Below are 16358 nucleotides of genomic sequence, written 5' to 3' on the forward strand. Positions count from 1 at the left end.
CCATTCTAAGTTATTTCTCCTGGGGTTTTAAATCTAGATAGCATATCTACTTTAGGGAAACCTGTCTCAGGCTAATTTTGAGGCTTCTCTGAAGTGTGGACGTGCTATTTCAAAATAAGCTATTTCGGAATAACTATTCTGAAGTAACTGTGCACTATAGAGCTGTGTCTACATTGGCACCCTTTTCTGGAAAAGGGATGCTAATGTGACACTTCGGAATTGCAAATCTGTGGGGGATTTAAATATCCCCCGCGGCATTTGCATGAACATGGCTGCCGCTTTTTTCCGGCTCGGGGTTTTGCCGGAGAAAAGCGCCAGTCTAGACGGGATCTTTCCGAAAATAAACCCTGAGCCGGAAAAAAGCGGCAGCCATGTTCATGCAAATGCCATGGGGGATATTTAAATCCCCCACGGATTTGCAATTCCAAAGTGTCACATTAGCATCCCTTTTCCGGAAAAGGGTGCCAATGTAGACACAGCCATGTAGTTTGGGTGTCTTACATGTCTTCTCTTTTTATTTACATTGGACAAAACCATTTAAGTCATTCTTTTGGCTGCTTATTTCTATTGCTGAAAGATCTCAGAGCATCCTTCCCATCACAGTGTTATAGGTCTACTTGAGATAGCATGCTAAAAACAAGTGTGGTCATGGCAGCAAGGCTAGCCAACATTAGTTATTCCAAAATAATCCTGCTGTGTAGACATAGCCTAGAATGACCCTATAATTCAGTTCTATATCTCCATATATCTTAATATTTTATCATCATATCTTTCCCGCAATAATTGGAAGGCATAAATAATTTTAAGCAGCAGAAACTGTTAGACTTATTTTTACTTTAAAGTTAAAGTAATTGATTAAAGGAATATAAAATATAATTGCGTTTTTCAAACATTTACAGGTGCTTGTATGTCTAGCTCAGTGAGATTGCATTCACACTTGATTGTATTGGCCATCATCACCGCTGGCACAGATGGCTTCCTTTATCACAATTTGAAAGAAATAGGTAAGACTTTCCTATTTAAGCAGTATTTGATCCATTCACCAATTTAATGTGAAATTTGCATAAATAAAATATTGGGGCCTTATGCTCTGTACCACTGCATGTCAGAAAATGAAGCAAAGGCACAAAAATAGGACAAGACAAAAAGAGCATTAGTAAACAACAGTGGGAGTGAGACTGTATATTGCAACATCTTCCCGCTATAGAAAAAGCAGACCTTCAGCTTTCTGCCATCTAGGGCCCATCTCTGGCTCTTCCACCTGCCGTACTTGCAGGATTAAACACTGCCTTCTATCGAGGAAGTCTTCATCCTCTCTGATTGAGCGTAGGATCGACAGTTGGGCCTCCAGTCCTCTAATTTTTTCTTCCAAAATGGCTACCAGCTTGCTCTTAGTGCAGGTGAAATCCGTTCTTTCTTCCGGGAGGAAGACAAACACAGCACACGCTGTGCAGGTAACAACAGCAGACCTATCACTATCCATACCTGCTGTCCTAGAAAAAGGATTTAAAAGAAAGGCAAGAGTACCTCGCCCTCTTCGTTCTCCCCTTCCCAACTCCCTCTCTAAACTCCTTGTTTGCAATCACCTGTTCACAAGCTCCCTGGTTGCTTGTTTACTGGACTGCCTGATAGTCCCTCCCCCTACCAAGACTCAACCAATCAGCAGAGGCTTCTAGATTTCAAACTTTAATAGGAAGCCAACAGTTTCCAGCTGCCAGTCACAGCACACACTCAGTGCGGGGGAGGGGGGACACCACCATAAATCACCATACTCACAAACACAAGCTCAGCACACAGCAAGAAAGGCCCAAACACAACAAACACTGCATACAGCCACTTCCCTCAAGAGTCCTGTATTTGCTTCTCCTGTACCTGGAGAACTCCCTCTCTAAACTCCCTGTTTGCAATCACCTGTTTGCAAGCTAAATACAGTAGCACAGTACTGTGTTGTATTTGCTGTTTTTTGTGAGGATTTTTGTTTCTGCTGCTGCCTGATTGTGTACTCCCAGTTCCAAATAAGGTATGTGGTTGACTGATGAGTTCAAAATTCTGATGTTCACAGCTCCAAGATTCTACTGTAATAGTAAATGAACAGAGGGAATTCCAGTATATGTTGAGAGCCTCCATAGTGGGAGATAGTTCCTTGTGTGTGCTCTAAAACCCTGAAGAATCTTTTGCTTAAATGTCCAGTCTCAGAGATGATTGAGGTTACTGGGTAATGGCTTTTATTTCTTTCATTGATTTTGCAGGAAATTAGATTGATTCATTAAAAAAGTACAGGCTGGAAGGTCCTTCAGAAACCAGAAAATTCATGCTTGGATTAATCTTTTCTAATCATTTTCCTGTTTGTCTTTCAGAATGCAGGGAACCGAGCAGTCAAAAAGGTAAGTAGAAAGCCTTCTCAGTTAATGAAGTAATTCACTTCATAGTAATCATATTCTAGATCAAAGCCAGCACAGAAGTGACAATACATAGCAGAATAGAAAATGGTTCCTATTTTCTAATGCTAATAACATTGTTGAAATAGTGACATTTTGGGGCTGAAAATGCCCAATCTTTTTTCTCTGAGCAAATAATTAATTTTCTTTTACTTCCTCTTTTCCTCATTCTTTCTTTTTATTGGTGTCACACTAAGGGCATGTTTACACTAGGAAATTATTTTTAAAATACTAAAATTGACAGCATAACTCCCAATTTCACAAAATCGAAATAGCATATCTCCACTATGAGGAAGCAACAAAATTAGTTAGAATTATTTTGAAAGCGTGTACCCACACTAATTGGACCTGCCTCAAACTTAGAGCCCAAATAATACCCAAGTGTATGTCTACACTACTGGATACAGTAAAATTAAGATACGCAGCTTCAGCTATGTTCATTGTCTAGCTGAAGTCAAAGTACCTTAACTTGGATTTTGGTACTGTTCGCACTGCAAGAAGTCAAGGGGCAAAAGCCATGACTCTCTATTTTATAAGCTGAAAGCCAACTCTCTCCTAGGTAAGACTGTAGAGCAGACTTCACTTTCCCTCTCAGTGGTCTGAGAACTTTGTGCTAGAACCCTTCTCCTTTTTAGGAATCACGTATCTCACTTTCACTGTGCTTGGTCACACATTACCTTAAACCTCTGGGTCCTAAGCATGGTGGAGTAGGATTTTCTATCTAATTCTTTTTTCTGTTATCTACCTATCCCCTTCCCTGTCTATCTTCAGGGACCCCTCTCCATGAGTAGCTTCTGATGTAGGAGGTGCAATCTCTCCTAACTTTAGCCATGATAGAGGAGGTCCCTCAGGAGTGCAGGTGCAGGGGATTCTACTTCACATACTTTCTATTTCCCAAAGAGAAGGTAGAAATCAGTTCCATTTTGGACTTGGGAAACCTCATCACATTTGGCAAGAAAATGTAATTCCACATTGTGTTGATAGCCACCATTATTCCCTCTCTAAATTCAGGGAACTGGTATGTCACCCTTGATATGAAGGACATATATTTCCATATCTCCATTATTCTTCTTTGAGAGACGCCCTTGTGGGTTCTCCACAGCAGGTGTTGGTGTGTCCCAGTGCTGCAGACCAGAATCTTCAAAGCAATGCCTGGGGAGCCACACATTCATGGCAGTAGGGTTGATGAGTGCTGCGTGGTGCAACCACACATGCGCGGCCACCATCCCTTTAGCTCCTTCCTACCGTCCCCAGCTTAAGATGGAGCTCAGAAGTGCTCTTCACTCAGCATAGTTCTCTATAAATAAGTAGTTTGTACTCCCCATCTTCTTTGTTTATTACTTTGTTACCTATCCAAGTTCGTCTTCCTACAAAAATAAATTGAAAAAAACCCTGTTATCCAAGTGTTACCCACTCTCCTGAGGTCACCCCGAGTTCGGGTGAGCCGTCGTCCCAAAAGGGGAGTATTTGCCTTGTGACCGACCGCCTGGCCGCGGTCTGAGGCCTATAACTCCAGCACGCTCCGGACTCACTTGGATCCGAGGGGCCGGGAAGGGGGCTCGGGCCCTCCCACTCTCCGAGCCCCGACCCAGGGCCCTAAGACGGGGACGTCTGTCCCTTGTCAGTGGAGGGGGTCGAGTTCCCCAAACCCTCCACTCGCGGGGTTCGTGGCCCCGCCCTGGGTCTCTTCTTCCCGGCTCAATCCCAGTAGGTTCCCCGGCAAGGGGATAGACTCACCCTGAGTCCCTTCCTCTGGCGGGGGTCTGTGCGCAGGGGTTCTCCCGTGCTACGCTCTCCAGGCAGGGGACTGGCCTCCTCCCACCTCCAGGAGCTCCCCTCTTGTTTGTGGCACTCGCCCTTTTGAATCCCCCGCCCCTCCACCTCCTGGGCTGGCGTCCTCCCGGCGTTCGGGGCCCCGCCCTTCTTGGCATCCCGCTCGTCGCCTCTACTGACATCATCTGGCAGCGCCGGGTAGTCCTCCCGATTGCCGGCCGCCTCTGCCCTTGCTACGGCTTCCGGGTTCCCCGCGGTCAGCCCCCCCTCGTCCGCCCGCCTTTCCGGGTGCCTGCTTTCTGCCCTGGTATCCGTTTCAGTGCAGAGGAGCGCGGGCAAAGCGCCTGCCCCGTCACACCAAGTTTTTTTTCTTATTGTTCCAATCTTTACCCTCATCAGATAGAAAAGCCTGGATAGCCATGTTTTAAACATTGCACCACATGTAATGATATGATGCCCATCTCTGATGGACACTCAAAGTGCACCAAGTATCTAGACAAGAGCCATGTGCAGCAGTACTGTCACCAGTGTGCTAAGCTTAAGGCATGTACACACACAGACAGAGAACTCCACCTTAAGATGCTAATGCTCAAAAAGGCACAGCACCCTGATTCTGACCCGAGCACTCAAAGGCCTGAAAAACAGAAATCTGGTAAGGGGGTGTAAAAGAGTCTTGACTAGCTCACCACAAAAAGGGCTACTGTTGCCCGTGTTTATTGGTCATCCGGGCCAGTCCTGTAGCCCTAGGCACAACCCGCAGCGAAAACCCACCCAGTCCCTTGTTTATATTAATGAACGCCCGAGGCTGCCTTTCCGGCCAGCGGAGTAGGGGGGTTTGGGCCCACCCCCTCTCCAAACCCCGGCCCAGGGCCCTGAAGGCAGGGACTCACGGTCCCTCCCTAGCGGATGGGGGAAGTACCCCAAAATACACCCGCTCACGGGCTCCACGACCCCGCCCTGGGCCGCTTCCTACCCCACCCTTCCTAAGGGCTGGTCCTGTCCGCCTCTCCCAGCCTCACCTCTCCTTCTTCCTGCTCCTCGGCTCTCCGTTTCTCCCTCCCCCTCTCCGCAGTGCCAGACCTGGTTTTAAATCCCCCACCGGCCCTGGCCCCGCACGTCATTTCCTCCCCGCCGCCCAGCAACCCCTTCCCCCGTGACGTCACCCACCGGCACCTCCCTAGCTCCTCCTCCCTGGGCCTCGCTCAGAGGCGCCCCTTGCCCCCACCGTCGCTCGCCTCACCGAGCCCCTGCCCAGCAGCGCGGCCCACCGTCCTGGTGGCGCACCAGCTCTCCACCCCCCCAGAGCATCCATCCGCCATCGCCCCGGGCACCCCGAGTGTGGGGCGGGAGCGCCCTGTCACAGGGGGGAAATCTCCAAAGAAGCATGCTTCCTCTCTACTTCATAAATTGCAGTCACCTAAGTTGGCACTGAGAGTTGAGGCTGTCCTGCACCTCAGCATGTTTGATGCACCAGAAGTCTCCAGGATCCAGTGATACCATGAAAACAATGAGTAGAGGCCCCACAGCAAGGCTAAAGATCTTTATGTGTATGCCTCAAGAAGCTCAGCACCCATTACAGAACTGGACAAACACAAGGCTGAGCCAGGGGCACAAGAATACATCTTGGCACCACAACCTTCAGTGGCACTGGGCCTTGGTACCGTCAACCCAGCCACTGATGTCACTACTATAACTATACCTCAATAATTAGCACTACCAACAGATTTTCAGATACCATTGGTGCCACTTCTGGCACAGTCACTATTGGCATTGCCCACACTGGCACCAACGTAGCTACATAAGGACCTTGCTGTTTCTTCCACCCTCAACTCTCTGTTCCTTAGCACCAATACATTACTAGCTACAGTGGCACTGTCAGAAGGGGGCTCTGTTGCATAGGTGATCAGGCCTGAAAAGGATTTGCTTCAGTTGGTGGGTTGTCTGTAAATGAAGATTGATCTGTCTCTCAAGGCCTATGAGAGTGAGATCATTTTACAGGGGAGGTTGTAGATTGTCAATGGAGTTTAAGACGGGGACTGTAGGGCTATGTCTACGCTGCTCCTCTCTTGCGGAAAAACGTAAGCAAATGAGGCTAAGCATGGAATATCACTGCCTCATTTTCATAATTAATGAGGATCCTTTTTTGCGCAATGTCCCCTCTTGCTCAAGATCTGTTCTTCTGCATTTTTTTCTGGAAGAATGGCTCTTGTGCAAGAGGGGTTTTTTGTGCAAAAACGGAGCCTCCTTAATTATGCAAATAAGGCATGGTGATAGTCCATGCTTAGCCTCATTTGCATATGCTTTTTCTGCAAGAGGGGGCAGTGTAGACATAGCTTAGGTGATGACCAGTGATGTTCTGTTATTTTCCTTGTTGGGCTTGTCTTGAAGCAGGTGACTTTTGGATACTTGGCTGGCTCTGTCAATCTGTTTCCTCACTTCCCCAGGTGGGTATTTAAGTTTTAAGAATGTCTGATAAAAATCGTATCTGTGTTTGTCCCTGTCTGAGGGATTGGAGCAAATCTGGTTGGATTTTAGGCCTAGTCTGTAGACACTGGATCACGTGATGTGTCCTAGATGGAAACTTACCCATATGCTTCCAGAATAGTGGTCACTAAGTTTCCAGTATAGATTGGTGCGTATGTGATCATCATGACCATCATTTTTTTATACTGTAGTGTCAAGGAAGTAGATTTCTTGGTGGACTCCCCAGGCTGAGGTTGATGGTGGGGTGGAAACTGTTGAAATCCCTGTGAAATTCTTCAAAGTTCTCCTTCCTGGGGGCCAAATGATGAAGATGTTAATGTAGCGTAAGTAGAGGAAAGGTAGTAGGGGATGAGAGCTGAGAAAATGTTGGTTGAGATCAGCCATAAAAATATTGGCATATTGTGGGGCCATGTGAGTGTCCATAGCTGTTCCTCTGACTTAAAGATATAAATTGCCCCCAAATTAGAAATAGTTGTGGGTGAGGACAAAGTCACATAGTTCAGCTCACCTGGATTTACTCCAGTCCCACAGACAGAAACACCTCGGCTGTGTCTAGACTACATTCCTTTAAAAAAGGAATAAGGGATCTTTCAGAAAAGGCTTTATTTTCCAAAAGATCCCCGTCTAGACTGGCCCTTTTTTCCGGCAAAGCCCCGAGCCAGAAAAAAGCGGCAGCCATATTTATGCAAATGAAGTGGGGGGGATTTAAATCCCCGCTTCATTTGCAATTGCGGTGTGTCTATTTGCATCCCTTTTACGGAAAAGGGATGCAGTCTAGACACACCCCTCCAGTGCATCATTGAAAATCTAGAAGCTATCTAGGAAACAATCCCTCACTCACAGGCCTTGGAACAAACACCAATCCTGACCTATAGACAACCCTTCAGTCTGATGCAAATCCTTTCCAGCAGCCACAAATCACACTTCAGACACATTCATCTAGGAACCTACCCCTGCAAAGAACCCTGTTGCCAACGCCTTCCACATATCTATACAAGCGACACCACCACAGGACCTAACCAGATAAGTCACAACATCTGGGGCTCATACAACTCATATCCTCTAATGTGAGCTATGCCACCAAGTGCCAGCAATGTCCCTCTGACATATCTATTATGCAGATTATGTAGTGCTGGGAAGAAGAATCAAGGAATTTGAAGTGCAAGTGGTGTTCTCCATCCTTCTGGTTGAAGGAAAAGGTCATTGTAGGGATCATTGAATTGAGGAAGTAAAAGTGGGGTTGCACAGGTGGTGTTGGAGTTCTGGTTTCTTCGACAAGGGGACTCAGTTCCAGGCACAAGGATTGTTAGGAAGAGATGGAATCCACCTAACCAAGAGAGGAAGGAGCATCTTCACAGGTAGGCTTGCAAACCTAGTGAGGAGGGCTTTAAACTAGGTTCATTGGGAGGTGGTGAGAAAATTCCATTACAATACAAAAAATAATAATTAATATTAAGCATTATGAATTTTATTGAAAACAATTTTGATTTGTGTCAATCTCATGACCTTGTTTAGCATTTGTTTATTATTATCCTTACTTATTTGTGGTCTACTTTTTCAGCTCCATATATAATACTGTTATTAGGGGTTCCACAAAATTCTTTTGAGTTTAAATGGGTTCCGTGGCCAAAAAAAATTGGTAAACACTGATTTACGGTATGCTGCGAAAATAGGTGCAGGTACGCTGTGTCGTACCATCACAAAAAAAGCACTGGATATCAGTCACACTGACCTTTCTTCTTCCTTTTGGAGGCTTTCAAGTCTTGTTAAGTTCACTCTAGGTACAAGAAGGAATACATCTAGATGCAGGGGTGCGTCTCAAGCTATTGGCTCAGGGAAAAGCTGCCACTCTGGTAGTGGAGGAGTTACTACCCGCAGCCACTGCCATTTAAGGTTCCTAGACTGGAATCCAGAGCAGAAGGCGGGCCTGGGTTCCCCCACCAAGTCCTCCCTACATCACTGTGTAGGCCACCCCAAAGGGAGAGTTTGGGATGAAAGAGGGGTCTACCCCAAAACACGTTTGACTGGCCTATGATGAGGATGGCTCAGTAGGCTGTAACCCCTGCCTCTAGTAAAAGACAATAGGCTATGTAGAGGTAAACATTTTATGCCTAGAAGTGCAGGACCTCCAAGGCAAGGCCAGTGCTCTGTCACAATGGGCAGATGAGCCATATTCAAACTGGGAGTCCTGATGAAAGACAGAATGGCAGGAGTGTTGCAAAGTTATTTTAGGAGGGGTCGCAATATTACCACTCTTACTTCTGCATTGTCTTCAGAGCTGAGTGGCTAGGGAGAAGTGGATGTTCTCTGCTCTGAAGACAACACACCACTCTCAGTGCCAAAGTAGTGGTAGTAATACCATATCATACCTTTCTAACTTCTGCACTCCCGCAGACAGCAACTCTGTTTAGGGCTGGGCTCCCAGATAGCATCAATAATGTTGCCAAACAGCCACCATTTTTGCTGATAATGCCTGACCATTTCCTCTGACAAAACTGGATTTCCTTCTTTCCCCTTTCTCATTCTTTCTGAGGACTGAGAAGACTGACAAATCATCTATGTGTGAAAATTTTATATAAATCTTCTCAATTGACAAGATTCAAATTTTCTAAAGCAACAACCCTTATTAAGGAGTTTTGCTCAGTTTTGCTGAGGAATAAGAGGGTCATTTTGACTTTAACTGATTATTAGCCTCTGAAAATCATATACTGAGTTAGTGGAGTGGGTTATTCAGCCAAACATTTCGGTTCAGTATTGGGACAAGGCACATGCGAGTATCACAAGTGTCCAATAGCTTCCTGGTCGCTGTAGCTATTCCAGGCAGGCTTGTCATGCCTGTAGATATGATGCAGCTTCAGAGCTTCCTTCAAAGGGAGGTACATTCCAGATGTGTTCATCCTAAGATCTTTACTGCTCAGAGAAGCAGGTTGGAGATTAGTTTCAATAAGATATTTCAAACACAATTCCAGCTAAATTGCATTTCCACCATTTTGCTCTCATTGAAGTTCATTATGTATCGGTCTGTTAAAAATCTCTCAGTCATATCCATTTTCTTATTATATGACCTGAATACATAGCAGGTTAGACATCTCGCTGTCCATTTGTTACAGGGAGTAGCTGTGGGGGCTCTATAATCCTGTTGTAACAGTGTGCCTAACCTCTTTTAGCTTGGCTAGTCAATTTGGCTACTCTCAGTAGGATTATGTTGTCTTTATGTAAAACCTTATCTTCCCAGGCTTTGCTATAAAACTCTTCTTCCCCTCTTTCCCCCAAAATCTGAAAAACCTAGATTTTGGGGATAAAAATCCACTGCAACCATCAAGTGCTTTTGAACCCACAAACGGGGTGGACACTTGAAACCAACCCCAGGGCACCCCAAGTTCTTTTTCCCAAAGAGCTTGAAAACGAAAAGAGAAAATACAAATTTCAGTCTGTGATAGCTGCCCTTTAGTCAGAGGCATGCAGATATCCACAGACAGATTTTCCAGGACACAGAACAGAACCAATACCAGGTTCTGTTCTGTGAAAAGAAAGAACTTTTATTATCAGAACAATACTCCTGTTGCAAGTATCATGACTAGATAGAAAAAGTCACCAGTTAATAAACTCATGGAGGATTCCACCATGGGCCAAAACTTAGTTACAAAAGAGAGGAAAACCCACTTCTAACACCATAGACATCAGATCCACAGTCCCAAACCATAAAACAAGCAGAGGGCCAATGAGCATAAGTGGTTTGCTCCTTTGGGGGAACCTGCCTCCTTAGGAAAGGATGGCAGCGGGTGACAGGCCCACCTGCTCCACCGTGTCCTAGCCCAGGGCCCTAAAAGAGGCAGTGCCAGCTACCACTGGGTGAGTGGGGATCCTGGCCGCAACCTGCTGAACCAGACAGTAGGCTAGTGGGGATTTGGACTTCAACACGCTGCCCAGCTTATCTCCATGTCCTCGGCTGGCCCTGGGCAGTTTCCCCTTGGCTCCTTCCCAGTTCCCCGTGGGTTTCTACCTGGCTCCATGGAGGGCCAGCAGGCTCTGTGGGGGTCAAAGGAGCTGGCAGAGTGTCCATATGTTCTGGGGGTGGCTCAGGCAGAGATCCAGGGGGCCCAGCCCAGGGTTCTGGGCCTAGCCTGAGTCCTAGGGATCCAGGATAGGCCTCCAGCCTTAGCAGCGGTCTCTGCAGCCTCCTTTAGTCACCGCTCCATTAGTGGTCGAGGCAGCCTGGAACGGTTCTCGGGGCATGGAAGTGGTCCCGGTGGGCCCACCCAGTTGTCCTGCTGAGGGCGGTGGGGCGAAGTTTTCCTTCACTCCTTGAGCTTTGGCCAAGCCTCCTCTCTGCTTGGCTGCCGGGCTCTAACTGAGCTGGGAGCTCCCTCTTTTATATCTCCAGTCCAGCCCTTCTGCTTCCTGTTGGTGGGGCTAGGGTGCTCTGGCACCGCCCACCAACAGGTCTTTAGGGGAACTTCTTGTTCCGGGTCCTCAGGAGGCCATGTTGCCTCACTACGCTATGGCTAAGCTCTCTTAGCCTGGCTGTATAATGTCGCTGCTCTCAGTAGGATTATCTTGTCTCTCTATGTAGCACACGTAATCTCTCCATTCATTTGAGGATAGTGTGGGCAGCACTGTCTAATATGCAGCAAAGTATGAAGCAATGGGCGGGGAGGCAGAAGCTGGCAAAAATGATTCTGGGTTTCAACTCTAGGGCTGTGTCTAGACCGCAAAAACTTACCAGCTATCTACACTGGACACTTGAATTTCCGCAAAAGCACTGACTTCCTACTGTAAGAAATCAGTGATTTTTGAGGAAATACTATGCTGCTCGCGTTCAGGCAAAAGTCCCTTTTGTGCAAAACTTTTGCGCAAAAGGGCCAATGTAGACAGCTAAGATTTGTTTTGCGCAAAAAAGCCCCAGTTGCGAAAATGGTGATCGGGACTTTTTTGCGCAAAAGCGCATCTAGATTGGCACGGACACTTTTCTGCAAAAAGTGCTTTTGCGCAAAAGCATCCGTGCCAATCTAGACATTATTTTCCACAAATGCTTTTAATGGAAAAACTTTTTCGTTAAAAGCATTTGCGGAAAATCATGCCAGTCTAGACGTAGCCTAGGAGTAGCTGCTTCTTAATGCTAGGGTGATAAATGTTAAGACAATCACTGGTTTTTTTTCTTTCTCTCTTTGTTTTCTTGCAGAGAAAATGCAGGAAGATATTGGTAGGTGTTCCAGTTTTTTTTCCAATCCAATATTGTTTCTTCCCACAATAATGCCCTGAAAGCATTCCCAAACCTCTTCTCACCTCCACTGCCTACCTAACTGCCCCAAGGGCCAGGAGAATTGAGTTTATTCGATTCTTTAAAAAGACCTAGTGATGACAATTTCAGGTTGTCTGAGGTGTGCAATAAGATCAATTTCCTGATTGATTTTATCTCAGAGACTCTCTGACTCTGGACATAAAATCATCCATCTAATCTGAGAATAAATCTACTAGTGACATTATAATGGGGTATGGCACTCAGGAAATTATTCTGGTTTTGAGCTCCATATGAAGCTGCTTCTTCAGTACAAGGTGATACATGATAAGGCAGTGGCTGAAGCCTTGTTCTTTTCTTGCAGAACAAATGAAGGCTACATTTGGTATGTTCCCACCCCCACCCCCAATTTGTTTTCACCTGAATGTTATTTCTTCCCACTAGAATGCTCTGAATATGTTCACAAATCTCTCCCTCTTCTCACCTCCATTGCCTACCTAACTGCACCAACGGCCAGGAGAATTGAGTTTATTCAATTCTTTATGTAGACCTAATGATGACAATTTCAGGTTATCTGAGGAGTACAATAAGATCCGTTGCCTGACTGATTTTAGTTTGGAGACTCTCTGACTCAGGACATAAAATTCATTCCAATTTCAAAAATACCAAACTGTATTTCTTTAGGCACTGACCTGCTTTCTTGCTTTCCGCTGCTTAGAAGCCCTGCAGAGCATAGCGATAATAATTCCCCATGTATGAAATAGAAAGTAAATCTGTGTGATATCGTTCTGCTCCTATTCTGTTAGAGGTAATGAGGAGGAGGCAGAAAGGGAGGAGAGGATGGACTTCCTTGGTCCGGTAACCTCGAGTCATGAGTGATCCCGAACAAGGCAGTTTACCGGACCAGGGGAAGTCAGTCTCCCCCAGGGCTTCCCTCTGTCCACTGCCCAACCAGCACACAGTCCCTGGCCCAAGTGCCTGCCACTCCCAGAAGCTCCATTTCCAGCTTCATGGACTTCTGGTCCCTCTCCGAGGGTTGGGCTCTGCTCCTGGCCAACTGGCTTTACTTCTAACCGCCCAGCCCCATAGGTTTCTGGCACACCAGCCGGACTCTGTTCCTGGTCGTTGGCCCCAAACTCCTAGTCTCGCAGGCGGCCAGTCCACCAGACTAGCTCCACTGTTCAGTCTCTGCAGCTGAGGCTCTCTAGTCCAGGGGCTCTTTGGTCCAGCAACATCTGCGATCCTGCACGTAAACATATGTTGCAGGAGCTGAGAGACCCAGACCAGAGAGGTTCAACCTGGATTTTTTAATACCCATATCACAGTCAAAAACAAGAAGGTTCTTACAGTGAAACTGCCAGAGATGATTCAATAGGCAGGGCCTGGCAATGTTCAGTGAAATCCCTCCAACTGTCCTCCATTCCTGGTGAGCTATGGTCACCCTCCTTCATGACATTACCTAAAAACCCTCGCCTGGTAGAATTGAAACTCTCAAAATCTCCTAACCTTAACAGAGGAAATTGGCATATCTGTCAAAACATTCATACCCATTGTAACTTCAATGTATGCTCTTTTCTTTCAGAGGAATTCCGGAAAGAAATGGGTATATGTTCTAAGACTTTCACCTGAATGTTTTTGTACTTGACAAGAATGAGAGTATAGAAATGAAAAGCAGGAACTCCCCTGAAGATCAAATTCTCACCTTTGCTAAATACACCAATGCCGACAAGGATGTTGTGCAATTAATTCCGCCAAAAAAACCCCAAAACAACAAAAAACAACGGACTTAGAATGCAATGAGGTCAATTCACGGATTGTTTTTAGTTGTAAATCTTCACCTCAGACAGCATGGAGACTTTGATTCTGCTTATTATCTTAATTTTAAGTGTGAACATTGACATGGGGTAAAACAATCTGGATCTGCTTTACACAGAAAAAAGTTTTCAACCATGAATTGCAGGTAAATCTGTCTCAGACATTCATGCATAGATTGGTGTTACATTCACATGAGTGATAATGAGGAGAGGGGCTTCAAGAAGCTCTGCCATAAAGCATTTTGTTCAATGAAGGTGGGTTGTTGACACAGTCTGAGAGACTTGGAAAAACATTTTCAGCTGTGTGACTAGAGACTCACCTCATCCATTTCCCTAACTAAGCCTAAGTCACTGAGACACGTATGCATCAGTGGATTGAACCAGAGCATGCTTGGTGCTCTGCATAATGTCCTTGGGAATATGGAATGTTCAAAGGTCACTGAGCCATACTTCTTAAATCAAGCAGCATGTTAGAGCGGAGTCATTTTACTCTTAAGAAGATGCTAATTTCTGATTTGCTCAACCTTGTTTTTCTCTCCCTCTTGATATTGAATCTGTCCTCTCTTTCCCAGTACTTTTACAATTCTACATTTCACCTCAGTAATCTCTCCTTTTCTGTCTGTTTCCTCCAATCCCAAAGTTGGACCCTCACTGGCTCTGGTAGATTCAGTTTCACACTGCAGGTATAGCAGGAAGGCTAAATGAGATCCATAGGTGTCTATTTTCAACTGAAGAATGAGATTTTGGGGGATTTTTCCAACAGCCCATCCAGAATCACCAAAACATGGGGCAACATGCTCTTCTACAGAACAATATCCATCCACATTTCAGTAATATTTAAACACCCGGTTCAATTCCTGTTCATTTTTGATTCTCCAGTGTAGCCAATGGTTCCCTATGCGTGTTAAGATACAGCAGAATCTTTGGAAAGAGTTGGGGTCAAAATCCCCACTGCTACTGTGGACTTCACTGAAAAGTGTGCTGAACCCTTGAAAGGGCTGGACAGAAAGGAATGTGAGTAACCTGAATACTCATCCACAAATTAATCTTTTCTCATCATTTTCGTGTCCATCTTTCAGATCCTGGTAAACTCAGCTCTGAAAGAGGTAAGAAAAATGTCTTGTCAGTGAGTGAAGTAGATCATTTCCAGGAAATCCTATCTGTGATCGCAGCCAGCCCAGGAAAGAGCAATATATAGAATGTTGGGGTATGGCTTCTATTTTCTAATGCTGATCACTCGGGCTCCAGCAAATTCGGGGCTATGAAAAATGCATCCGAGTCCATGTAATATGGTCCTCTGCCCAGTGTGAAAACTGCTTTTTTTTGGTGCTTTTACCACATGCTGTACAGATTGCACAGGCAGAGGAGCCGCTCTCAAATTGGGGATCCAGATCATAGTAGGAATGGTGGCGTGTTGCAAGGTGTCTGTGCCTTCAGAGCCGGGCTCCCGGACAGCAGCGGCCACTCCCCAGCTACTCAGTCTCTGAATATTGCTCTACCGCCAGCAGCTGCCCTGGAGTGAGGCTGCATTACTGCAAGTCCCCTACAATAACCTTATGACCCCCAACAAATCGTTTGTCAGTGATGACCTCTCCAGTAACAACACTGGGAAATTACAGATTAAAATTTTGAAATCATGAAATTGATAGTTTTTAGAACTTTATGACCACCAGACTGACCCAAATAGGCTGTGAATTTTGAAGGAACCTACTGATAATATTCCAAAAAAGCCACCAGTTTGGTTGAAAATACCTGACCCTTTTTTCTAGGAAAACCAGATTTATTTTTTTTCTTTTCTATTTACAATAAGAAATTCTCAATCTTTCTTTGAATTGAGCTAGTACTAATTCTGAGCTTCTGAAAATGATATACTGAGTTAGTGGAATGCATTATTCAGCTAAATGTTTTATTTCAGTATTGCGACAATGTGCATGCTAGTATCACAGGTGTCTGATAAATTCTTAGCTGCTGAAACTCTTCAGGGCCTTATTGGAGGATACTACTGATAATGTTCCAGAAAAGCCACTATTTTGGCTGTAAATGCCTCGCTATTATCCCTGAAAAAAACAGATTTTTTTTTCTTTTATAAAAAAATCTCATTCTGTCTTTGAATTGAGAGGACTGACATTCACCTAATCATGTAAATTTTCTATTAATATTGTTGATGTTCTTTATGTATCAGTCTGTTATATGTGTCTGAATCATGCGAGTTTTCTAATTATATTACCAATACGTTTTCTGACCTTTTACATCTGCGTCTTTCAGAACACAGTGAACAGCATTCTCAAATAGGTAAGAAGATTGACTTTTCACTTTCAAAGTAGCCTCAGATGGGTAGCATTGTTAGTCTGTAACTTTAAAAATAATGAGTAGTCCTGTGACACTTTAGAGCAGGCATGTTCAAAGTCTGGTCCGCGGGCCAATTGCGGCCCGTGTTCCGGTTTAATACGGCCCCCGCTTCCTTCCCTTCTCCTGGCTCCCCGGCACTCTTTTGAACTGGTGCGCCCAGCGCGCCGCTTCCGGCCGCGCCGCCACCGCCCATGGCCTCCGCGGTCCTAGAGCCTGCCCTGTAGGGCACGTCCGCAGCCCCGCTCCCCCGCTTGGCTGCGG

The 16358-nt window shown here is 45.5% G+C and overlaps 1 protein-coding gene across 5 annotated transcripts in view; it reads left to right on the plus strand.

The window, feature by feature from the left end:
* Window positions 1-16358, plus strand: part of LOC142823370 (uncharacterized) — a 287164-nt gene that overhangs the window by 68949 nt on the left and 201857 nt on the right. For 3 of the 5 annotated variants that reach the window (XM_075914347.1, XM_075914343.1, XM_075914344.1), the window contains 6 exons: window positions 900-1004; window positions 2358-2384; window positions 11878-11898; window positions 12299-12319; window positions 14828-14854; window positions 16014-16040. In XM_075914347.1, the coding sequence (XP_075770462.1) occupies window positions 900-1004; window positions 2358-2384; window positions 11878-11898; window positions 12299-12319; window positions 14828-14854; window positions 16014-16040 (228 nt within the window). The remainder of the gene's footprint in view (window positions 1-899; window positions 1005-2357; window positions 2385-11877; window positions 11899-12298; window positions 12320-14827; window positions 14855-16013; window positions 16041-16358) is intronic. The other 2 variants (XM_075914345.1, XM_075914346.1) reach the window with 1 other exon arrangement.

The sequence above is a fragment of the Pelodiscus sinensis genome, chromosome 33 (assembly GCF_049634645.1).
Source record: "Pelodiscus sinensis isolate JC-2024 chromosome 33, ASM4963464v1, whole genome shotgun sequence".
NCBI lineage: Eukaryota > Metazoa > Chordata > Testudines > Trionychidae > Pelodiscus > Pelodiscus sinensis.